The sequence below is a fragment of the Lepidochelys kempii genome, chromosome 17, assembly GCF_965140285.1.
Source record: "Lepidochelys kempii isolate rLepKem1 chromosome 17, rLepKem1.hap1, whole genome shotgun sequence".
Classification (NCBI taxonomy): domain Eukaryota; kingdom Metazoa; phylum Chordata; order Testudines; family Cheloniidae; genus Lepidochelys; species Lepidochelys kempii.
This window is the reverse complement of record NC_136396.1, coordinates 13,126,350-13,151,711: the sequence shown is the minus strand read 5'-3', so window position 1 is coordinate 13,151,711 and position 25,362 is coordinate 13,126,350. Positions and strand designations below refer to the sequence as shown.

Genomic DNA, 25,362 nt, shown 5'->3' with positions numbered 1-25,362 from the left:
TTTGTTAGTCTTTAAGGTGCCACAAGTACTCCTGTTCTTTTAACAGTAGAGGAGGAGAAGCACTGGCATGACCCCCAAGGGACTTACACGTGGTGGGTGAAGATAGGCTTTAACAGATTTGCATGGGGGCAAATGGGGCTCCACCCTAAAATCCCCTCCATCCCCTTCTACTGATGCTGCAGGTGCCTGGCTTGATGGGATGTGTTCGGGAGACGTAGAGCCACGGATACCAAGCCCAGCAGCCGAGGGGTTAACGAGTAGGGTCGTGGGGGGGGGGTGCAGAGATGGGGGGGCTGTCCCCCTTGACCCCCTTCCCCAGCGCGCCACGCTCCCCCCCCCCCCATCTGCTCTGGGGTCTTGCTCACCCCCCGCTGTCCCCCTAGTGGCCGCCAGCGGGTACAGCAGGCCCGGGTTCTCCCGGGCCCGGGCGAGCTTGGGAGGAGGAGGAGGCCAGAGCAAGATGGCGACCCGAGTGCTGCTGCGGCGGAGCCTGGGGGGAGCCGGCGGGCTGGCCAGGGCAGGGCCTCGCCTCCCGGCCCGCGGCAGCCTGGCCCTCAGGTGAGCGCGGCGCTCCTCCAGGCGGGACCCCGGGCCTGCTGTGCGGCGCGGGGAGGCCCGGCCCCCTGGGTCCCCCTCGCGGACTCCTTCCGCACTGTGAAGGGCGCCCCCTTGGCCTGCGGGGAGGGGCCCGGGCGGCGGGACCGGGGGCAGGAGAGGGGCAGCCCCGCGTCGTCGTCCCTAGCCCGGGGTCTCCCGCAAGGTCGTGGGCCTCCCCGCTCCGCCGAGGGACAGCCCGCGCCGGGCACCCACCCCCCGCGCCTCCCCAGGCGTGTGCACCCCCCCAATGCGGGGCCCGCCCCACGGATGCACCGTCCGCCTCATACCCGCCCCGCGACCTGGATTTGGGATCATGCCCACCCAACCCCGTCCCCTCCTGGGTTTGAACCTCTCCTCCCGCCCCAACTGAGACTGGGAACCTCCTACACAATCCCCCTACACAGGCACCCCCAGAGGGAAACCCACAAGACAGTGTCTAAATATCTGATGCCCCATGCCCCAACAGGCACCGCTTGGAATGGCTTTGAAGAGTCTGGTTTATTTGTCTACTTTCCCCTTAACTTTGGTATTTGTTTCGGACAAATTGGTTCCATTTCAGTGAAGTGTTTCTTCCAAATTTTTCTCTTTCAGGGCGATGGTGTCAGGGCAAATATTTAGGATTTGTACTCAACTTGAATATAGGTTTTCGGCTAAAAGAAAACTTGATGGATAGATTTAAGAAATATTTATTAAAATATTTAATAGAAATATTTTCCTGTGTGCTTTTAATCTATCGTAAGCAACTTTTTAAATAAACATTTTCCAGCGGCCTACTGTAGCACTGAGAACAGAGAGGTGAAATCGATTAGAAACTGATTAGTCTTTTACTATTTTTCAGTTGAAGGGTAATGCCAAAAGTGAAACAGTGAAAAATAAACATACATTTTCAAAATTCTAACTTTCCCTTTGTTACAAGTTACCAATGATGCTTCTTAAATAAGGAAAGTTGTTTTGTTACATTGTTTTAACCTGGTAGTGTCCATTTGAAATCTTGGGTATCAAAGATTTTTTCTTAAAAAAAAACAACACAGGAGTACTTGATTTTTTCTGTGTTTTTTTGGCTCTCTATACAAGCCAGTGTGGACACACCATTGCACACTGCATGATTGCTTACCTACCAGGTGCAGTTGTAGGCCTTGATCTTGCAAACACTTAGGCATATGCTTTACTCTGAGTACCTAGCTCGACCTAGTGACTTCACGTGCTTAAAGTTCAGAACATCCATAACTGCTTGCAGGATTGGGACCACAGCTAGCAAAATCAAGTAGTGCCTTCGTAAAAGGACTGATAATGATTCCACGATAGGTTGCGTGTAATGCTGTGAGAATTATGGCTCCCAGAAAACCAAAAATGTTATGCTGTGTTGTAAACACTGTATACCTACCCTTTATCCATGATGTAAACACATTCTTATTGGCATTAGAGAGATGATGTCAAGTAGTGTTTTCTTAAACCTGTTTTATAATCTGGTGGGACATATCAGGAAACATTCCCAGACAGTAAGGTCAGATTGGAAGTAAGGTATATATGTTTAACAATTAGAGTAATTAACCATTGGAACAATTTACAATGGGTCATGGTGGATTCTCTATCACTGACAATTTTTAGATCAAAATTGGATCTTTTTCTAAAAGATCTGCTCTAGGAATTATTTTGGGGAAATTCTATGGCCTGCATTATGCAGGAGGTCAGACTAGATGATCACGATGGTCCCTTCTGGCCTCTGAATCTGTTAGACTGTGGAGTGATCTTCCAGTGGGGAATGCCATGGCTTTGGATATTTAAAACTGAACTGTACAAAGCACTAATGTTCTACTGCAGGGAACATTTCTGAACTAGAAAAGAGATTAGACTAGATGATGACCTACTTGGGTCTTTTCTGTCTCTTTCAGAGCTCAGAATAGCAGTCAGGATATCCTTTAAAGAAAATCTATTTCTCTATAGCTGGAACATTTTTGGTGGAAAGCAGCTCATCTACGACCAACGCATATACTGGCTTTGTAGTAGTAAGACAAGGGAGACGATTCTCAAAGTTTTGCTGACATCAGTGATACTGTGCACAAGTCTATGCTGATTTTAAGATTAATTAGAAATATAGGAAAGTATCCATTTTTGTCAAACAGTGAGAATTGTTAAGGAAATAAGTCTTACTTCAAACTACTGAGAAGTAAAACTTTGGAGAGTTTAAGGGGATGCTGTCAATTTATAATTCATATTGTACGCATATTTATTATAAATTTGATTATTATTTCAAAGTATTCTAAAAATCCAAGTTCTTTTTTCCATTTATATCCTGTTATCTTTTGCATTCCACTACCACTCAACAATTAATATCAACAAAGTCAGTTTCTTTCTTGTTTATAGTCAGTTTCTCTTTGAAGTTCTTAGCACTGACATCTTTGAATTGACAACACTGGAGGAAGATGCTTTTGTTTAAAAACAACTGTTTATATTGGAAGATGTTTAAAACAAATTAATGGAAATATACCTGTTGGATCTGAGCTTTTAAAAATTATTTCCCTCCCAAAATTCTAAATGTTGCTCATGTTTTAGTTGATAGTGTTCGTATTTAAAAATATTAAGCACTGTAGTATCCTTATAAAATACACCTAGGAAATGAGGACTTCTTCTTTATACTACCAGGATTACATCTAAGAAGTAGTAACTTTGAAAACAGAGAGATAATCATATTACTTTATAATCTTCAAATACTGTACCTACCCAGTAATATGTCATGCAAAGCTGATTTCTTATGGTTGTACGTTTATTGTATTTGTTTCATTTCAAGGTTTTCATTATTGTCCCTGACAAACTCTTGAGAAGGGGACTGTTCAGCAATAATTATCAAACTGGGCCATGGTTTTAATTTACTAACTTTTATTTTTCAGTTGATCAGTCCTCTGCCGTGAAAATTCACTGTGTACCGTACTGATTACTGACATTCAAGTCTAGCCCCAGAAGCTGTAGCCCTGGTTGCATAAGACATTCATTTGAAAAAAATGCATTATTTGCTATTCAGTTACAATATGCTAAAGTTCAGATACAGTCCCGGAGCAGGAGAAAAAAGGAAATAATGTAACTTATCATGAGATTGGTCTTTAAACTGAAATGTTCTGTATAATTATGTGCTTTGCAGTATCTCTGTGGGGGGAATTAAAATAGTTTTTTTCCAATAGAACTGTTGTGTTCACAATCAGTTTTGCCTTACGCTTTCGTAAGGATCTGTAGTTTGTGGGCTAAGTGCCCTTATGCAGCATTATCTATTTTTCTGACTCTTATGTTAATCAATGTGATTACTTTGCTAACTCTTCCAGCTTAAATCCATGGGAACATGACATGTCTAGTATTTTTTGTCTTATCTGAAGGTGAACACACTTATTTCAGAACAAGACTTTGTTCCTTCCAATTTTTGTAACTCTAATAGGGAATGTCATTCACATTTAAAATATATACATGTCTCTGTTTTAAAAAGGAAGGATGGGTTTGCAGTTTAAGCCCAAGACTGGCAGCCAAGAAAGTTGGGTTCAGTTTCCAGTTTTTCCCCGTAGTCAGTCTTGGCGAAACAAGGGTTACATTTCTCAATAATGGCCACTAGTTTGGGACCTACCCGTTTTTGGGTGCCCAACTTGATATACCTCAGGCAGGATTTACCAGCTGAGCGCCAATGACTTTTATGTTAATCAATGGGAGCTGCAGATGTTCAGGACAATTAAAAATCAGATCCTAGCTGTCTGAACTTGGGACACAGAATAAGTGTCCATTTTCAGAAATGTTAACTGTAACCTTTCTTTGTTACCTTATAAGTAAAATGTTGCTCATGCTATCTAGCAGGTGTATAGTAACACTTTATTAATCAATGTTCATAAAGCTCTTTGCAGTTGCATGGTACTTTGTATCCAAGAATTGCAGAGTTATTAATGTCACCATTTCATTGAGAGATTAAGAGAAAACTACCTCCTAATTTTATGTGGCAAATAACAACAAAGGCGTAAGTGTCTCCTATTAGCTGAGGAATTGGTCATCCAATAGTATCCCATAACTCTTCATGTTCTTGCTGCTGATAGTGGTAATGTTAGTGCACAAATGAGGAAGTAAATATGATTACTTAGGACTTTTATTGTCAGGATGTTTGTAGACCATCAACTTATTCTCACGACACCCTCCAGGGAAGATGAGTACATATCAACCTTATATAATAGAGAGAAGGCCTGACTTATGGATTGCATTGGCTATGTGGCACAGAAGGGCTACAGATCAACTGCATTAGCCCTATACCCCGCAATATCTCTGGCACTGGAGGTCTTTGTAAATACTTCTGTTTAGTAGTATCCTGTTTAGCTTTCTACACAATAGTGTGTGGGGATTTGATCAGAGAAAGTGAATACACTTTTCAATAAGTGGAGTGGAGCAGTGAGAGATGTTCTTGTCATTTCTTTGTGTTGAAGGTCACCTCATTCCCAGCTATTCTTTTCTTAGCTGTCACATGTCTTCTGCTTCCTTCAGCATGTTGCTTGGATAAGCAATATAAGATACCACATCACTTTATGCCTCTTTATTATTATTGGGATTAGAAGATTGTGTATTGGGGGGGGTTATGTGTTTTTAAAGTGAACTGCAAAGTGTTATTTTTCCAAAAACAGTTTTTTTCCAACATTTTTATTTCTGGAACATTTTCACAGTCTATTGAGAACCTTAAAGACAATATCACAGCTGAAGGTTGTAATCTGTCCTGATCTGGATCTCCCAGCCAATAAAATCCTCCAGAATAATTCAGTATAATTAAATAATTTAAAATCTTTCCACAATCCTCCAGGAAATGGGGAGAAGCTGCGAGCAAATGCTCCTAACGGGTTTGGAGGAAGGAAAATATTGTAAGATCAAGGCCACCGTTGTACATTATAAAGATGAAGCAGTAAAAAACAGAATCTTTTCTGTTTGCTGTTCACTTGAATGAAAGATTATTTGTATTGGTGTAGATAAAGCTAGTGAACATCATTTGGTGGCTCTGGTTTCTGTCTACCACTGAAAAAGGGGAAAAAATAGTCCTAATATATTCTTACTTTCAGAAGAACCATGTTGTCTGTTGTGATTTTATTGTGTACTGTATTGTTGTAAGAAGGTAGAAAGTAGCAGTTTTGCAGAGGTACTTGCAGAAACTAAATTGTTAAACTAGCTAGGCTTTCAGACACACTATCGAAGTCAACTCAGTTTTTAAGTGGGAAAAACTGTAAATATTGAACAAAGAAAATGAATTTGAACCCTGAACATTATAATGGCTAATGTTCAAAAATTAAAATCTATGCAGACTCCTTGACTTCTGCCACTGTAACCTGTTCCAAAAGTAGAGTATACTGTAACCTGTATTATTTGTTTTCTATCATGTTTTCTTGAAATCTGTTTCAGTAAACACAGGAACACGTGGCATTTACTGTGCCATTCACAGTAAACAAAGCAATGTTTGCACACGTCTTTTCTTGTGCACGTGCACTAGGGTGTTCATTTTTGACCGCAAGTTTCTGGGGGGACGTAGCTATCTTGCTTGAGCAAAGATAGTTTAAAAGAAAAAAATATATAGTGGCTCCCATTCTCTGCTCTTACAGAGCTCTAATCCATGCAGGGGCAGGGCAGGGAAGCAAAAGTGGCTTTATGCCTCACAATGTTTTGGGGTTGGCTTAAAACCTGATATACATTAGGGTTTTTCTTTACTGGCAGCGCTTTAACGTGGTTGTGAAGTCGTGGCCCCAGTGCTGGGGGAGAGCTCTCGCAGCACTGTAAAAAAAACAAAAAAACAAAAAAAAAAACCATCTCCACGAGGGGATAGCTCCCAGCACTGGTGCATTGTCTACACTGCCACTTTACAGCGCTGAGACTTCCAGCTCTCAGGAGTGTGTTTTTTCACCCCCCTGAGCGAGAAAATTGCAGCGCTGTAAAGTGGCAGTGTAGACAAGGCCATAGAGCAGCATCAAAACTACTTACCATATGCTTGACTGCAATGGCTCCTGGGTCTGTTGCATCAGCTGGGACTAGCTGGAATGCAGAAGCATTCCAGCCATGCCCTTCCTCAGTACAAGGGGTGCAAGTGGGGTAGTGTAGCTGCACCAGTTCTGTGCCATCCCAGGAAGTCTTTTCAATCGGTGTATACCTTGCTGGGTAAACATTGTACCTTTACACTGCTGGAGAGTGAGGTAATGGGAAGACTTCGCATCATTCCTTTGTATACGTTACCATATTATGTTAAACTTGATCTTGACTGACTTTCCTCCTGTCTGTGCATTTTTAATAAACATTCAGTAACTATGTAATATATTCATTGATGTGTAGGGGGCTGGCATCATCAACTAACAGAGCAGGTGAAGACAGCTGGTTAAAATCACTCTTTGTTCGCAAAGTGGATCCAAGGAAAGATGCTCACTCCAATCTACTAGCCAAAAAGGAGACCAGCAGTCTGTATAAAATACAGTGTGAGTGATATTTTTATATTTATCATTTCCTTTTATCTTCTTTTATTTTTGCGACTACATTTATCCTTGAATTTTGTTGTTTCAGTTCACAATGTAAAGCCAGAATACCTAGATGCCTACAACAAACTTTGGTAAGTTCATATATTATACTTTGTGGTTTTCAACATGTGAATCTGAGCAATGGGATTCTGTAAATTGGCTGATGTGTGATTTTTTTTATTTGGGAAGAAGAGAATTATTTTGAATAAACCATTTATTCTTGGAGACAGTTGGCACAGATGCTTCTTTCCAGTTCCCCTAGTACCGCCCTGTTCCTTGGGCTGTTCCTTCACTGAACTGCACCAGATGCTGTTTTTAGGATTCATATGAGAAGGACACAGGTGCACATTTCTTCCCTCCCCTAGTTGTCTTAAGGCTATTGCAGCCTTTTTAGGCAGATGCTGCTGTTCCAGTTTGCCCTTCATAGAATCATAGAATATCAGGGTTGGAAGAGACTTCAGGAGGCCATCTAGTCCAACCCCCTGCTCAAAGCAGGACTAATCCCCAAATGGCCCCCTCAAGGATTGAACTCACAACCTTGGGTTTAGCAGGCCAATGCTCAAACCACTGAGCTATCCCTCGCCCCCCACAGCTTCCCTCCTTCCTTCAGCTACAATGTAGGAATCTACCTGGTGGGAGTCCTGTCTGCAAACGGGAAGAAAAGAGAGATGGTCACTTGCGAGGGGCCACTAAATATCAAATATAAAACGGAAGTAAAGTTTTGAGGGAGGGGATAAAACCCCAAGCTTTGACATTCACTCACCCTGATGATTCTATGAAAAGTCACATTTTTGAGAACCGTATATTAAGAGGTATTGTGAATCCTTGTGCAGGCTTGATCTGCAGTGAATTTTACCCACAGGGCTGTTATATAGGATTTCCAAAAACTCTTTTGCTGTTTAAAAATAAGTATCAGTATTTATGTTTTTTGAATGTACTATACTAATTTAAAGACCAGTTACAGAAATGTGAATTCTCATTTGACTGTCTAGTTGCTGTATTAGAGCCATAGCCATTACACTTTGAAAGAGCTGAACACACCTTGGGAAACATGAGCCTCCCATGTTTCAAAATGGCAGTTCTTTCTCATTGACACTGATCATTTAAGAGAAGATATCAATTAAATAGAACACTGTTTTAGGATAATGATATCCTAGTGCAACCAATATTGTTTTAAGTGTGGTTTGTTGGCTAGAACGGTAGTCTGGAGGTCACAACTCCTGACTTCTGCTCTCAAGAGAGTTAATGACTCTCCATGTAACCATAAGTAGGTTACCTGACCTCTGTGTGCCTCCATTTACTCATCTCTAAAATGGGAATAATACATAGCTTCCTTACAGGGGTTCTTTTAGGCTTCATAAATTAATTTTTGTAAAGTGCTTTGGTTTGCTTTGGATAAAATCACTATTATATCTCTAATACAGTATGAATGATCCTATTGTTAAAACACCCAAAGTAGAGAGAATGTACTGGGGGAAAACTATTTTCTTCATTTAAATTAAACAAAGGTTCTTCTTTGCTACACAAGGGGGGAATCTTTAAAAAATCGTTTCCAGGGTAATCTTTTTTCCTCTCATGACTGAAAGAAGAAAAGCATACCTCGAGAGGAGCAAATCACTTTCAACCAGCTCAGTATAAATGTATATAATTATATGGGGTAGGGAAGTGGAGAAATGGCACTGCTTCATCAGATAAATAAATGTTAAGTCAAAGCAGAGATGTTTATTTTCAAGGAAAGGTACAGGGAGAGTGATTGCAATCTACTGAAAGCTATGGTATTTGATTTGATCTTTCCAAACCAAGTCAGCCTAAGTATTCAAGTAGGAAGGAGAGAATTGGGTCCATCTTAAGAATGGAGGGATGAAAACCTGAAGCTTCCCTGAGCTTCCCTCGGTATCCCCAAAAATTCATCTTGAGCAGTCTGAGTCCTCATTACATACTGCCAACTCAAGATGATAAGGATTAGCCATCATGAATCTTGGCATCCTGACCCTGGAGGCTTCACCAACAGGGTAGAATTGGTAGCAAATCCCAAGGTGGAAGGCAATTTGGGTGAAAGTGATAGTGAAATAATAGATGTCATGATTCTAAAGGAAAGGAAAGATGGGAGCAACAGAATAAGGACAAAGGACTTCAAAAACGCAGATGTTGACAAACTTAGAGAAATGGTATGTAAGGTTCAGTGGGAAGAAAATCTAAGGGTAAGAGGAGTTCAGGAAAGCTGGGAGTTTCTCAAGGAGACAATATTAAAGGCACAACTGCAAACTATCCTGATGCAAAGGGAAGACAGGAAGAGGTCAGTGTGGTTTCATCAGGAGCTCTTTAATGACCTGAAAATCACAAAGGAATCCTACAGAAAGTGGAAACATGGATGAGTTGATAAGGAGGAGTACAAAGGAACATTGCAAGCACCTAGGTACATAATCAGAAAGGCTAAGGCACAAAATGAGTTACACCTAGCAAGGGACATAAAAGGCAAGAATAAGAGGTTCTATACATACGTTAGGAGTGAGAGAAAGATGAACCAAAGTGTAAGTCCACTACTTAGTGGGAAGGAGAGTTAAGAATGGATGACATCAAAGAAAGCTGAGGTGTTTAATGCCTATTTTACTTCAGTCTTCGCTAATAAAGTTAATAGTGACCAGATACTTAACACAATATTAACAACCAGGGGTAAGGTGCACAAGCCTGCATTATGAAAGAACAGGTTAAAGAATGTTTAGACAAGTTAGGTGGATTCAAGTCACTAGGGTCTGATGAAATTCACCCTGAGGTACTTAAGGAACTAACTGAAGTAATCTCAGAACCATTAGCGATTATCTTTGAGAACTCATGGAGGATGAGTGAGGTCTCAGAGGACTGGAGAAGAGCAAACAGGGTACCTTTCTTTAGAAAGGGGAACAAAGAGGACTTGGGCAATTATAGACCAATCAGCCTAACCTCAATACGTGGAAAGATACTGGAACAAATGATTAAACAATCAGTTTGTAAGCACCTACAGGATAACAGGGTTATCAGGAATAGCCAGCAGGACTTTTTCAAGAACAAATGATGCCAAACCAACCTAATTTCCTTCCTTGACAGGGTTACTAGCCTCGTGGATAGGGGGAAGACATAGATGTGACATATCTTGATTTTAGTAAGACTTTTGACAGACTTCCACATGACATTCCCATACACAAACTAGGGAAGTACAGTCTGGATGAAATTACTGTAAGGTGGGTGTACAACAGTTTGAAAGTCCATACTCAAAGAGTAGTTATCAAAGGTTTGATGTCAAGATGGGAGGGATCCTGCAGGGGTCAGTCCTGGGTCTGGTACTAGTCCATATTTTCATTAATGACTTGGATAATGGGGTGGAGAGTATGCTTATAAAATTGTGGATGACTCCAAATTGGGAGGGGTTGCAAGCACTCTGGATGACAGGATTAGAATTCAAAATGACCTTTACAAATTGGAAAATTGGTCTGAAATCAATAAAGTGAAATTCAAGGATGACAAGGGCAAAGTACTTCACTTAGGAAGGAAAAATCAAATGCACAACTACAAAATGGGGAATAACTAGCTAGGTGGTAGTGCTGCTGAAAAGGAGCTGGGGCTTTAGTGGATCACAAATTGAATTTGAGTCAACAATGTGATGCAGGCTAATATTCTGGGGTGTATTAACAGGAGTGTTGTATGTAAGACACGGGAGGTCATTGTCCCTCTCTATTCAGCTCTGGTGAAGCCTCAGCTGAAGTACGATGTCCAATTCTGGGTGCCACACTTTCAGAAAGGTGTGAACAAATTGAGAAGAATCCAGGGGAAAGCTACAAAAACGATAAAAGGTTTAGAAAACATGACTTGTGGGGAAAGGTTAAAAAAACTGGGCATCTGCAGACTTGTGAAGAGAAGACTGCGGTGGGACTTGCTTAACAGTCTTGAAATACGTTCAGGGGTGTTATAAAGAGGACTGTGATCCATTGTTCTCCATGTCTGCTCAAGATAGGACAAGAAGCAAGGGGCTTAATCTGCAGCAAGAAAGAGTTAGGGTAGGTATTAGGGAAAACTTTCTAACTATGAGGGTAGGTAAGCTCTGGAATAGGCTTCCAAGGGAGCTTGTGACGGTTTTAAAAGCAGGTTGGACAAACACCTGTCAGGAATGGTCTAGTCTAGTTTACTTGGTCCTGCCTCAGCACAGGAACCTGGACTTGATGACATCTTCCAGCCCTACTGTGTAAATTAATAGAAAAATAGTAGAACAAAGACAGATATAACACTAATTCATGAACCTTCAGAGATAGGGGGCTCCATTCTGAAGCTTTGAGAGCCAATTTGACTTCTGATAATAAAAGGCAAAAAGGTGGTGCTCATATATATGAATCAGATGAGATTCTTCCTAATCTAGAGCAAAAACTAGCTTTCAGTTTTATTGTAGTAATGATGATAATTTACCTTACTGTTGCAACTGCTATCCTAGGATCTTGTTATGCTTCACAAACATAAATTCTTAAAAATTCCCAGCTCCTCTGTGAGATCAGTGCATAGTATTATACCTGTTATGCAGATGGAGAAATTGAGGCACAAATGGTAATGAGATTTGCTCAAGGTCACATGGAAGGTCAGTGGCAGAGCTAAGAATAAAACCCAGGTTTTCTAACTCTGAATGCTGTTCCTTACACATAAGACCATTCTTCTTCCTTATTTATTATGGTACATAGAATCCGTGGCTGCTAGCCAGAATGCTAAATGTCTGACAGTTATTCAGCAATAAAAAGTAATAAAGAGAAAATTCAGCTAGTCTGAAACAAGCTTATTCATCAAAATACAGTATAGTGAAATCTGTTTTAAACAACCATGCAAGAAACCAGTGGTTGCTCAAGACCAGGTTGCATGTAGGAGATGGATTTTAGGCAGCTTTCGCTGTGTACGTTGTGCTTTAATGGATAAATTAGTTTCAGACTGGATCTGCTTTCTAATCTGTTCAGTAATGCTACAGCGTGCAACCATCACTTGACTTTACTCATGTCCATCAGACCAAGTGATTGATTATCTTCATCTGTGTGGCATAATAGAAATGTCATTGTTATAGAACTTTAGTGTCAGAGACGAATTATCCTTTCCCATCTCTGTGTCTTGCCATTGCTGCTAACAAAAGAAAACTTTTTAAGTTGTTCCTGAATCAAGTCATGCAAGTGTGTTGCACACCCTCAGACTGGGACATCTTGCTAATATATCAGGTAACCTGCCAGGTAACATTACATGTTTTATGGGTTCACATCAAAAGACCTGATGGGTCGTGCTGTGTATTAGACACACAGATTAATACACACAGTGTATTAGACACACACAGAATCATAGAATATCAGGGTTGGAAGGGACCCCAGAAGGTCATCTAGTAAACATACAGATGGTTATGTAAACATACAGATGGTTATGCTTAAGTTTACACAGAGAGAGTTGTAGTGATCAGTTTTTCCTGCATACAGCAGGCTTTTGTATTTCTGCTTTCTCTTCTGAAAAATGAAGTTTGTGAATGTTCATACCATAATGAACATGTGGTGGCATAGTTTTGAGTTAATGGTGGCATAATATGATTTGTTATGCATATCAAATGTAGCCTCCCTGAAGGAAATGCAACGTAGTGTCTGTATTCCTTGTTTTTAAGTCAAGAGGTGCTGCCAAAGATTCATGAAGAAAAACACTACCCATGTGCACTGGTGGGGACTTGGAACACGTGGTACGGAGAGCAAGATCAGGCTGGTAGGAGATAGAAGTACAACAGAATGTAAAACCGTACAAGTGAAATATGTGCTTGGCAGGTTTCTTTTTACATCATCACTGTTGTTCATAAACCTTTAACAGTGTACTTGAGGATATGTGTGCTGTTGATTACATAAAATAATTGGTTAATGATTGTTAACTTTAAAATTGCTTTGTTTTTATCACATTGAATTTGATACTGAAGTGTTGACTCATAAAATATGCTTATTCAGGTGCTCGCACTAATCTAATACTCTCTCTCAAACACATTTGTATACTTAGTTAATACACTTTTATCTCCTCTCAATGAGAGGATGACAGTACATGGTAAGCCCCTTTCTCTTGTTCCTGCATTTTTTTTGCACCTGCATACAATTTGTCCCTGCATTATTTTTCAGGCATAGGATCACGCTTCTGAAAATTTAGGCTTAAAAGCCATAGTTAAAGGTGTACTGAGATAGAATTTAGCTGGTGTGAGCCAGTTTAAAAGTTTAACTTTGACTTTCCGTGTCCTATTATAATTGGTCACATGGCACTGTTATGCAACGTTGAAGTTATCACAAAATGTAATGGAACTCTTGTCTCATGGCCAGTTGGGTTCTGTACTGATACCCTAGATATTTCTTCCTTAAACGGATGGTGTCCTGTAATTCAGGATCAAAATGTAACCTCCCTTCAAATTGATGAAAATATGCTATATAACTACAAAGTGTTGTATCTGTGTTATAATCTGGTCTGGGGAGACGTCTAAATGATTTTAAATGGCTTTTAGAACAGTCCCTGGTCTCTGAGAAGTTAAAGGGATATAGCAGCAGCTCTCATGTTGTGGAAACCACATAACCAGCATGCTGTGCTCTCTTTAGTTCTACAGCAGACACACACTGTTGCCAAAGCTATCCTAATATCAGTGCTGCTGCTTCAATTACAAGAGCATATGCTAATGTGTATGTTAATGTCAGCTGTATTTGCTGAATATTATATAATTATAATATTAGCATTGGCTAAAGGTGAGAGGATATCTGTAGACAGAGATTTGTCAGCTTGTAAGAGAGTATTTTTAAAAATAAAGAAAATGTTGAGGTACGGAGCGGAATAAACCTAAAATACTGCTTGACAATCTCCTTTGCGAATTCAGAAGCATACTGACAGAGAATGTCCCTGCAATCATTTCCAAAGCCTGCCTAAGCATTTTATGGCAACCGTCCTAGCAACATAACAGAGGATTAAAGGGTTCCAGTGTATTCGATACCTGTCTCCAGTTTATTGCTAGTACTGGGTTGCTAGTACTGGGTACTAGATGTTAAGTACCAAAAGCAGCTAGCCTGGCACACAAAGGCCACAACGCACTGGATCCAAGTTTGGATCTTTGCAGAAGCAGCACACGTCTTCTGGCAAGTGGAGTGCCTTAGGTTGGTGTCTAGTCCACTCTTCTGGTAGATGCATGAAGCAGCATTAACTAGTTCAGAGCAAGGCATTCCCATCCCATCTCCATTGGAGGAAAGGTAGCTTTTGTGGGTCTTCGAGGGAAGATGGAAGAAAAGAGGGTGGGAATGGGAGTCTCAGTATTTTAACACTGCTGTTCTGAAAACTTGTAAAGAAGTCTTGTTACACAGAGCACTTAAAGGGCATTGTCAAATTTCAGTCAAAATAGGCATCCCATCTTGAAATTATTATTTGATGAGGAAATTCCTCCTGATTCTAAATATTGTAGAGGGTTTTGGTCTTGCTTGGCGCACTTTTTAAGGTTGCCTCTTATCACTGAGCAATTAAAAAATTAACAATGGCATCTGTTTTATTTATCTATCCTACAAAAAAGTTTTGTGCTCCTTCTGTTTGAGTAGTTAATTGAAATACAAGTGTCACCGCTGCCCTACTATCAGTTGAAGCTCTGCACCAAGTCATTTTTGGCATAAGACACTGGTTTAAGTTTCAGAGTAGCAGCCGTGTTAGTCTGTATTTGCAAAAAGAAAAGGAGTACTTGTGGCACCTTAGAGACTAACCAATTTATTTGAGCATAAGCTTTCATGAGCTACAGCTTTTAAGTTGAAGCTCAACTTTAATTATAGTCACATAGAAGCATCCCATCTAAGTAGTATACAGCAAAAGCGCCCTTCAAAAATCTTTGTACATTCTTGCCTTTAGGGTAAATCATCTGTTGCTAGAATAGCAAGGAAAGCCCCGTGTCAAAAAGCAAATGTCTCGACTGCATAGCACTGAGAATGCATTTTGAACATGCTAGTCAGCTTTTATTTTTGTATCATTTGTTAGTGTTAATGGCCTCATTTACATTATGGTGTTTCATGTCTTTTGTCATAAGCCTCTAAAATGGTATATTTCTATTTCAGTACATCTCTGGCGGTATGAGGGAGGCTATCCAGCTCTTACTGAGGTCATGAATAAGCTCCGACAAAATAAAGTAAGTCGGAATGAAGACTACATTTTAAACTTTGGCTAGAAATAATAAATGTTTTACTGAGAAATATTTTTCCCAATGTCACTAGAGAACATAGTCTAGCAGTCAGAGCAAAAGACTAGAAGTTTGAACTCCTACAGTCTATTTCCAGCTCTGTCAGACTAACTGTGCGACTGTGGACAAGGCACTTCATCTTTCTGTGCCTCATTGTACCTGTCTGTAAAATAGGGATCACACACCCCTCTTGGGTGCTGAGGTTGAATGTGTTAATGTTTATATAATGTTTTGAGTTCCTCAACTGTATAACATTGTAGAAGTGCAAAGAGGTGTTAGTCATTTATATTCTGCTGTTATGAATTGGCTGTGATTCTCAGCTTTTTTGTCAGAGCCCCTTCTTGGGATGGTTTGCCAGCGGAGCATGCCCCCACCACCATGTCCCCTCACATAATGCTTCTCCTTTACTTTGTTCTCGTCTTGTCTTTTTATTTTCCCTCCTGTCTTATTCTCATTATGCTCTTTTACATGATTTTTGCAGATACTCTTTCTCTCCCCTCCCCATTTTCCCACTTATTTGAAGGTCACATGCTGGGGGCTGGAGGTATTTGTTGGTGCCAGGCTATACTTACTACAGTGGGAGCAGAAAAGTGATGCTTGAGCTGGCAGGCTGCTGTGTGAGCCTTCAGCACTGTACATGTGAGCTGCTGCCACAGCCAGTGACCTTAGGTGCTGTGTAGAAGCATGGAAGAATGTCCACTAGCTTTTAATGAGCTACCCACTTCTTTTCCTGCAAATGCATCAGCATGTTTGCTGTATATGGGGATGATGTAGATCTGGAGTCCTACATCTTTTCTCACCCACCCTAATTCTCTCCTCTGCCCCACACAGCCACTGGCACCAGCTCAGATGAATTACATTCTTCAGGATACTGTCAGTAGCCATTCAGAACACACACAATCTAATTATCAGTTAAAACATTGTTGTCATGCACCCACTCAGTACAGTCTGTGTAGAAAATCACTCCTCTGGATTTTACTTATTTAGCTTGGCATTATTAAAACAGCTCACACCCAAACTGCTCAGTACAAAAATTGTTAATATAGACTATGATGTGTAAACACACTGATTGATAGTTTCAAAGCTGCCTAAGGAATTTGGATACTATTAAATTCAATGGGAACTGGGTGTACAGATCCCCAAGGTGGTTTTGAAAATCTCAACCACTATAGAAGTGTAGAATTTGTTAATGTAACATATTAAAGTTTAATGATGACTGTTATTTTTAAGGAATTCACAGAGTTTCGCAAAGAAAGAGGTAACATGCTTCTGTCTCGCAAGAACCAGCTTCTGTTGGAGTTTAGTTTCTGGAATGAACCTGTTCCCAGGGAGGGTCCTAATATTTATGAACTGAGATCTTATCAACTTAGAGTAAGTGTCAAATATTTTGTCTTTTGTGAATGATTAAAAATTTAAAATATTCAACACACATGTACACATGTGTAAAATAAAACACAGACCTTCTTAAAAATAAACTAAGGATCTAGTCTTGTTCCTATTGAAGTCAATGGCAAAAGTGTTATTGGCTTCAATGTGTGCAGAATCCAGCGATAAACGCTGGATCCTAGAAGGTGCTAGCCATTTCCTGAGAAGTGCTGAGTACCCTTGCCTCTCGTTGACTTCAAAGGAAATGCGCGCACACTCATGCAAGAGACTGAAAGAAAATCTATAATAGCTGTACAGTGTAATTGCAAATGAATATACAGTCATAACTTTAAGCACTTAAAGGAATCAATGTATTTGATAAATGATGGTATTTTTCAAATGGAAATCCTGTGAGAATGGAAGCCCCTGTAATATCGATGACTGAATTCTCAATGTTGTATTCTCCTAACATGTACGTGCAAGATGAAAGTAGCTCAAAAAAGCATCACTGACATTTGTGGGAATGTCAATATCTTGTTTTAAGCCATTTTAGTTCCCCTTTGTCATTAGTGTGTCATAAGCACTACAATAATACAAGTAATTGATTATGATAATAATAGATTTCAGTAGCTCTTGGCTCATGCCATTGTATTTTTCATTTTTTCCTCATTTTTATTTAAAAAAAAAAACACCCTTCAGATTAGTGAAAATTAAACAGTGCTCAGTTTGGCAGAAAAGACATGCTAAAAATACATTTTTGTTGGAAGCACTATTGAAAACCTGTAATAATGCCAGCAGGCAGGAGTGAGGACTTGAGCAGCTGGCATGGTCTGTCAAGCCTGAAAAATTCTATTCTAAAAATATTTGAAAAGTCACATCTCAGTTTCTTACCTTTTACATTTAAGGACCCTGCAGAGGCAGCATGCACAGCCTCTCAGGGGAAAGAAGTGCCTTCTGTCACTCAAGGTACTCCTTCAGTTGGTTAATGTGGTGTGTTAACAGACTCAAAATGGGAGCCCTATAAATCTTAACTTGCTCAGAAGATTGATGGCCATAAGGTGGTGCTTAGATCAAGCAGCAGGCATATCACTGTCAGTTTGTGAAATATGGAAGGAAGCCCCTCTTTCCCTCCCCTTTATATTTTTGCTTCATATAACTCCACATTTGTCAGATCCATTTTCAAAAATATGCCACAGAACTGTCCCAACACTCTAGTTTTCTTTAAAATACTAGACCTGAAATTTCTTTCTTTCTTCTTTCAGCCTGGAACAATGATTGAATGGGGCAACTACTGGTAGGTGTATTTCACCATGTTGTGTAGTGTAATTTAAGTTTATTAATTACGTTTCATAGTTTAAAACCATGTAGGTGGAGATGGTAGAATAATCCCCAAACCCTTCCAGATACACAGAGCTAATGAGCTGCTTCTGGTCCTACACAGCTCTGACAAATTAGTTCTTTTATTTTGTCTTTCTGGGAAGGAAAGGGAGTGGCTCCATGAACAATGCTGGGACCTCTCTTGTTTGTTGTCATTTTAAAAGCTGTCATTCTTTTGAGAAGTAAATAATACTTAACACTTCTATCATATTTTTCATCCTTTAATATTTAAATGCTTTATCTTCACAACAACTGTGTGAGGAAGGGAAGTATTATCCTAATTTTACTATTGAGGACTCCGAGGCACAGATTGGGGAAGGAATTTTCCCAAGGCCACATAGCAAGCCAATGTCAGGGCCAAGATTAAAACTAGATTATTTTGCTTGCTGTCCTATGTTCAGTCTACTTTCCCAATCAGTCTCCTCAGGGACAGTACCAATGTTACTGACTTGGTGCCTGATCCTACTGCATTGAAGTTAATGGGAATTTTGCTGTTGACTTCGATAAGAGCAGGCTCAGACTCTTGGCAAGAGTAGACTTCTGTAGAAGAGACACCACCACCTTTCTAATACACCTGGGCACTACTGGCATTGGGTTTCTTTCACAACTACAAAATGAACTACCGTCCTCTACCACTAAGAATCTCACCTATTCTCACTTGTAGATCTCTACCGGCTAAACTCTTTTGCCACTCCTGCTCATGTTTGTCCATAGTAGTGTGATCAAAACAAATAAAGACCTTTACACAAAGAGACTGTATGTGTCCCAGTTTTTGATACGTCTCTGTTTCTTGAGAACTTCTTTTGGAACACCTGAAATTTCCCAGTTTTTTACTTCGTCTATCAAAATGTTCAGGTTTCTTATCATTACAAAATATCTTATAGCAGTATATGTCCCTGCTTCGTCCTTCCCACAGTAAGTGTGTGTTACACGCTGACAGTTGTTCAAAACCAAAGCTAGTTATAACTTGTCATGTGCCAGAGTTGTAGTAATAAGGCAAATGATCCAGCCTAATTAATGCAAAACCTCTGCTCTGACCCCTTAAGAAATGGGTGGTGGTGGGAGGGAGAGCTGATGGTCTCTGTTGGTTCCCTTTTCTCTAAAATTGCCAGACTCACATGGAGGAGGGAAAACAGGTGTGGAGGAACACAGGGGGAAGAGGCAGAGCCTTTCTTTGGTTTTCCTGTTGCTCCAGATGGAACTCATCTAGCTCAGGTGGAACAAATCAAAGAAAGGCGCCAAAAGGCGGAGGACTTGCGTATTTGATGATCAGAAAAAAGGTTGTGCAAAACATGCTTGTTTTTTAGTTTGAAAATATGGTCACCTGACTCCTAACCCATTGGCCAATTCGCCAAAGTTAGCATCCATACGGTTTGACTAGTACACAATACAATATATTGGCATTGGTTAGGTGGTGGTTGTTTTAATTTACAAGGAAGGATTTTTTTCTTTTCCCAAAATATTAAGGAGTCTCAAGATTCTAATAATTTATGTGTGTTGCTGCTTCTGGAAGTCATGCATTTGAAGGATTGCCAATAGAATTGGCATACTTTTTTTTCCTCTCTGTGAGAGGCCTCTGTAGATTCCATTTAATTAGAATTAAATGTAGTCTCAGATCTTTCATTTTGCTTTATAACCTAGAGCCAACTTCTGTGGGTAGAGGGTGCCCAGACTGAGGAGCACATGCTAGAGTCTTCCACGAGCCAGGCTTCCTATGGGACACGGGCAGCCAAGGAAGCAGTGGAAAGTGCTTGGCTTCAGCAGGTTTTGGATACTTAATCACTTGCTAGTTTTGTTAGGGACAAACCTTCCCCCTTCTCACTTGGCGTTTTCTGTTCCCTATGCTGGGTGTACCCAGCTAAGGCCAGATGTCCCGTCTGCCTTCTGAGCAATGCAGTACTGTAGTGCAGAATTCATGGCAATGCATTGTTTTCTCTAGAAAGTACTGCCCTTTGAAACTCAGAGGGTTAACTACTTAACACTATGTTGATCATTCTTGGCTTCCTCAGCATCAAAGTTAGAGATACTATTTTTATAATGCCAAACCTTAGATTTTTATCTTTTTAAAATAAAGCTCATTTTAAAACCCTCCCGAGTATCACATTTCTATTTTGAGATATAGGTAAAAGTGTTTGTCTCCTCTTCAGTATATAGGCCTGATTTTTATCTTGTTTAATACCCGTATAAGTTCCTTACATTTACATTACCTACATCCAAGCAATTCTAATGAATTGCGGTTGCATGATTGTGAGTATTTACAGTTGTTTTGAATAAGAATGAAGACTTGGGTTTTCTAAGAGCATAATGTGCATCAAGATAATTTGTTTAATTTCAGTAATTTGCCAGTAATGTGGTTTCATACTATTATTGTGGTGGTACGCATTCACATACATTTGTAGGTTGGCAACAGATCCACTTCAGAAAATGTAGCAGCTTCTAGTTGAGTTAAAAGTTTAAAAATAGGCTTGGGGCATCATGTGATGCAACTGCCTAGGAAAGATGTATGTGTACAAGAACTTTGCATTCCAGTAACTTAAAATCCATGTGTGTAAGTGTGAAAGACAATACATTAACAAATACCATATCTTCCTGATATGACTAACACTCAAAATTAGTATAAAGTTGGCAGGTGTGAGGATTCACTTTCAGAAGACTCTTTTGATGAACCCTTTAGAAATTTCTTGCCGTTTTAAACCATAACAGTGATAATCATACTGGCTCCAAAATTAAAGTTGAAGACTAGAAAACGATCAGCATGCAATCTAATAAAGGTGTGTGTCTCCAAGTTTAATGTGGCTTAACAAGTTCTATTTTAATTGCTTGTTGCTGGGAATAGGGTTGTATTTTTGTTTTTTACATCTGGAGCGTGCTGCAAAATGCTTTAACATTTGCGATGGGGTTAATTCTAATTCTGCTTTCCTTCCAATCACCACTTGTTTGCTGTGCCCATCTACTGTTTCTAGAGGTTCTGTTTATCTCTTGTAGGGCTCGTGCTATTCGTTTCCGACAGGACAATAATGAAGCAGTTGGAGGATTTTTCTCACAAATCGGACAGTTATATATGGTTCATCATCTTTGGGGTAGGCTTCTTTGTTTTCTGCTATACTCGCTCCTCTATCACTATACTAAATAGGTCCTTAAAACAAGGACCTATTCCGTTCGGTGTAACTAGATATGTGGAATAGATAGAGAACCATGTGAATTGCATTTTGATTTCAACAAGGGTTTTTTACATTTATTTTCCAGTTTTAGTTGCCAAAGTTAAAAGCACAAAATAGACATTTCCTTGTCCTTTTGTAACTTCTATCAGAAGTTACAGTAAAGCATCACAAACCTTTCTTATCAGAGTCTTACTGTTTGCTTCAAGTAAAGTGGATGTAATGAGTTCAGTCCTGCCGTTTCTTCCCTCAGGCCAAATTCACACTGAAATTAGTAATCAAAGATTTAATTTCTAAGGGTCAAATCATACCTTCCTAGAGGGAAGGAAAAATCAAGTGTCTGTTCAGGTTACCACTGTCTGCTCCCCTCACATCAGAGAGAGTTGAACATTTATTTATTTGCAGTGGCACCCACTGTGTGCTAGGGGGTTTCTGGACAGTTCAGGAGGACAGGCCTCTTCAGAGAAGCTCACAGTCTAACAACTGCATTGAGGAAATGTGTGCTGCAGCCTTCAGGCATCAAGGGTATCCACAGGAAATTGGATTCCAACACCATGAATCCTAGAGCACCCATGCAGAGATCCAGCCCCTGTGTGCTGCATTATCTAATCTATTTCTAATGCAGCGATAATTATGGTATCAAGGCCCCCTCAATGCCCTTTCTGCCTCTGGCATCACTTGCCACAATTACATCTTACTTCCATTTGAAAAAAGAAAAGGAGTACTTGTGGCACCTAACCAATTTATTTGAGCCACTCCATACGGCTAATGCAGTGCCTTGCATAATGACAGGTTTCAGAGAAGCAGAAAGAAAAGGAGTACTTGTGGCACCTTAGAGACTAACCTCAAATAAATTGGTTAGTCTCTAAGGTGCCACAAGTCCTCCTTTTCTTTTTGTGAATACAGACTAACACGGCTGCTACTCTGAAACCTTCCATTTGAAAGGGGCTAGTCAGCATGGGAGTGGAGCTTAATGTTCTGATGACCTACAGTGACTTCTACCAGCCTTCCGAGCAATACTTAAGGCTGGTTGCCAGGGTTAAATGTCAGGCAGAGCAGTTGCCTGAGGATTCCACATGCAGCAAAACCAAGGGAGCACCAGCCATGTGAGAGTCACATGGAATGGTTTCCATACACGGTGTAGACTTTTTCGCTCTCTCTGCCTTCACCCTTTCCTCTGATCTTGGAGCTTTTCCTTTGTTTTAAGGGGAGCATCTGAAACTACCTTTTTCTTTTTCTTCCAAATGACTGCAGCCTCTTAACCACAGAATTAAATATTTTAAAACGTGATTGTTATGGACAGCAGGACATTGACTTAGTACTAAATTTTGTGTGTGTACTTTTTTACTCTAGCTTACAAAGACCTCCAGTCCAGAGAAGATACAAGAAATTCTGCATGGAATAAACATGGCTGGGATGAACTAGTATATTATACAGGTAAGAGCTGAACTAAATTGGAATGGGCCATGTAGTAAACATTTTTTTTTTTTAATGGACAGAGATGCCACCATGATTGTTTCAGTAAGTTACCGTGTCGTGAATCTTTTATTTTGCTGGTATGTTTGTCAGTTACAAAGTCAGTTTAAATAATCTGTTTTCAGTTTTTGTAAATGTCAGCAAATTGATGTACAGTAGTTCCTGTATCAATGTTTGTATTAAAACAGGTTTGTACTAAAGATCATCTACTAAGGGAATAGATCTGTTCAAAGATTTAATTTTCTGTGCACAAAAACTTGTATGGTAAATAGTGAAATATATCTTTAAAAGAATCCATTATATTTTCTTTGGAACAAGCTATAATGTGAAACACTGGAACCCTGTGACATAAATTCCTCTAAAGAGGGAAAGTAGACTTTGGAGCCAGGATCCAGGAGACCTTTGATAGCAGAAACAGCTTTCATAATAAATCTGGCATGTAAGCTATGCTAAATATTTCAAATGTTGTTCCGTCAGATTACAATGGAAATATTACAGTACAATTGCAAGCTAACCTTAAATCTTGCTGAAAAGCAACAAGTGTTTTTTGTCTTCAAAACCCTTAGTGCAGATTTAAAGTCTATTAAATAATTTTGGTTTTTTTTTGCTTCCTCTCAAAACTACTATTCTTCGGTGACAGAGGAAAGGGGTGGTTGGTGATTAGTAAAGATTTGACATGCACTAACTAGTAGAGTAGTTTGATGACAGCGATACTCCAAGTTGAGTATGCAGAATTACCAATGGGATCTTTATTAGTAAATGAGAGCCTATCTTTCCTTTTTTCAGTGCCACTTATTCAGGAAATGGAGTCCAGAATCATGATACCATTGAAGATCTCTCCACTTCAGTAAAGTTATTGACTTACCTGTGCCTACATGAAGTGACAAGTATTTCTTAAATTAATTTGATGGTATACATCATATATCATGGTCAAAGAAACATAAAAGTACCATATTGAGATTGTCAAAGAAACCTCTTTTCTTCAGAATCGAAAGACTTTTCGCATTTAGAAATGTACCAGGAAAAGAATAGTAGGGTTGTAGTTTAAGAACTCAAAGACATACCCCAGTTCATCTGTGACACTGGCCCCTCAAGCTGAGCCTGGCATACAGATACATGGTGTGTCTTGGGGTTGTATTGATGCCACGCTTTAGTAGCATCAAAGGGAGAGTTACACAGCTGTCATTTAAAGTCTTGAACTAATGCTGTGTTTAAATCCTGGGGAAGTTGTTACAGTTCAGGGGGCTTTTGTATAATGGAAAATGTATATTCATTTTGTAGTAATTACCGATTGAAAAATCCATGTTGGTTGGTTCCCATAAATAGGAGAGATTTAAACAAAGCTTTGTATCTGAGAAATTCATACCATTATATCAGTTTTATTGGGAATTGAACCAGTAAATAATTCTAAATTTACAAAGTAGCTGAGAATATTTAAATGATAACGTACAGTAGAATTACTGAACTACTCTCCCTTATAAACAAAGTGCAAGTATTAGTGGAAAATGAATTACAAATCAGATGATAGCTGATGAATGTACAGAAAATAGTGGATTCCATTTTGATAAGGCTCTGGAGTAGAAACAAACACTTCTATCTAGGTGTCTATAGCTGGAGTTAACTTTATGAAATTATTTAATCAATGCTTTGGGCTGTATGATCTACAGTACTAGAATCAATGTTTGCAAGGAACACAGATGTGAAATTTTACAGGCACTCACGTTTTGTTAATCGTGTATTTCTGAAAATAATTCTGAAGGCTAGGAAAAGAGGTTTTGTTTAATAAGCAATCATGACTTCGGATAGATGCTTGATCAGGTGTTTCACTATCTCCACAGTAGGTGCCTCTGAAACGATTTGTGATGATGGCGCATGTTGAGTCAATATGATTAGCATAAAGCAATGTATCGTTATGTCCAGTTCTGATTTGATTTCACTTTTAGAATAGAGCATATCGACTTTTTTAGTATCTATCATGATGTGGCCATCCTACAAGTGAAAACAATAATGTCTATTCAGATTAGTTAAAGAATCACTGTAATATATTGTATGTACAAATCACATACTGAATGTCCAGTTTGTACATTTCAATGAGTTTTCTGCAATAACATATCAGTCAATAAAATCCTTTTAATTTTCACATATTACTGGCACCATATGTCTCCATCCAGCTGCGCAGTGTTTATTATGAAAAAGGCGGGGAGGGTGGAAGTATACAGTATTTCAGTTTAGATGGCCAACATTGCCATAATATGCCCTTTTTCCAGAAGTTTATTACTTCCACAAAGACACACTGTCAGCTGATATTTACTTTACATACAATTTCCAAATAAGATACTAAGTTGCAAAAGTGTGTGGTGATGTGATGTGGAATAGGGAATTATGCCCACAGCCCTGATCCCTCAGTTAGATTTGCTGGTGTGGAGCCCTGCACCCATGTAGAGCCAGCAGATTGTCATATAGGCTACAGGGATCCATGTTGCCAGATCCGATTACAGGATCAGGACCCATGTTGGTTTGCAGAGTATGGCTTCAAACGATCCATGCTATTATTATTATCCAGTGTATTCTTTGTGTGTGTGGCTTATTTTTGCTTTTAATTACTGAACACATTCATTGCTCAGGAGAGTGAGGGATGAACAATGCCAGTTTGAGCCTGGCACTGCAAGCTTTAACATTC

At 39.6% G+C, this 25,362-nt stretch overlaps 1 protein-coding gene across 1 annotated transcript; it reads left to right on the top strand.

Annotated features, from left to right (window-relative positions):
• Positions 1-405: 405 nt before the first annotated feature.
• Positions 406-24,822, top strand: NIPSNAP2 (nipsnap homolog 2). Its single transcript, XM_073315780.1, has 10 exons — positions 406-558; positions 6,919-7,058; positions 7,144-7,189; positions 12,745-12,839; positions 15,185-15,255; positions 16,537-16,677; positions 17,934-17,965; positions 21,034-21,128; positions 22,560-22,643; positions 23,469-24,822. The coding sequence occupies exons 1-10, from the start codon at positions 461-463 to the stop codon at positions 23,531-23,533; spliced, it is 867 nt and encodes a 288-aa protein (XP_073171881.1). The 5' UTR covers positions 406-460; the 3' UTR covers positions 23,534-24,822.
• The last annotated feature ends 540 nt before the right edge of the window (positions 24,823-25,362 follow it).

What these genes read in the sequence shown, in the direction of transcription:
- NIPSNAP2 (XM_073315780.1), top strand. Translation starts at nt 461, where the DNA reads ATGGCGACCCGAGTGCTGCTGCGGCGGAGCCTGGGGGGAGCCGGCGGG. An exon ending in CGCGGCAGCCTGGCCCTCAG is followed by an intron (nt 559 to 6,918) that starts GTGAGCGCGGCG and finishes ATTGATGTGTAG; the next exon opens with GGGGCTGGCATCATCAACTA. An exon ending in TGAACTAGTATATTATACAG is followed by an intron (nt 22,644 to 23,468) that starts GTAAGAGCTGAA and finishes TCCTTTTTTCAG; the next exon opens with TGCCACTTATTCAGGAAATG.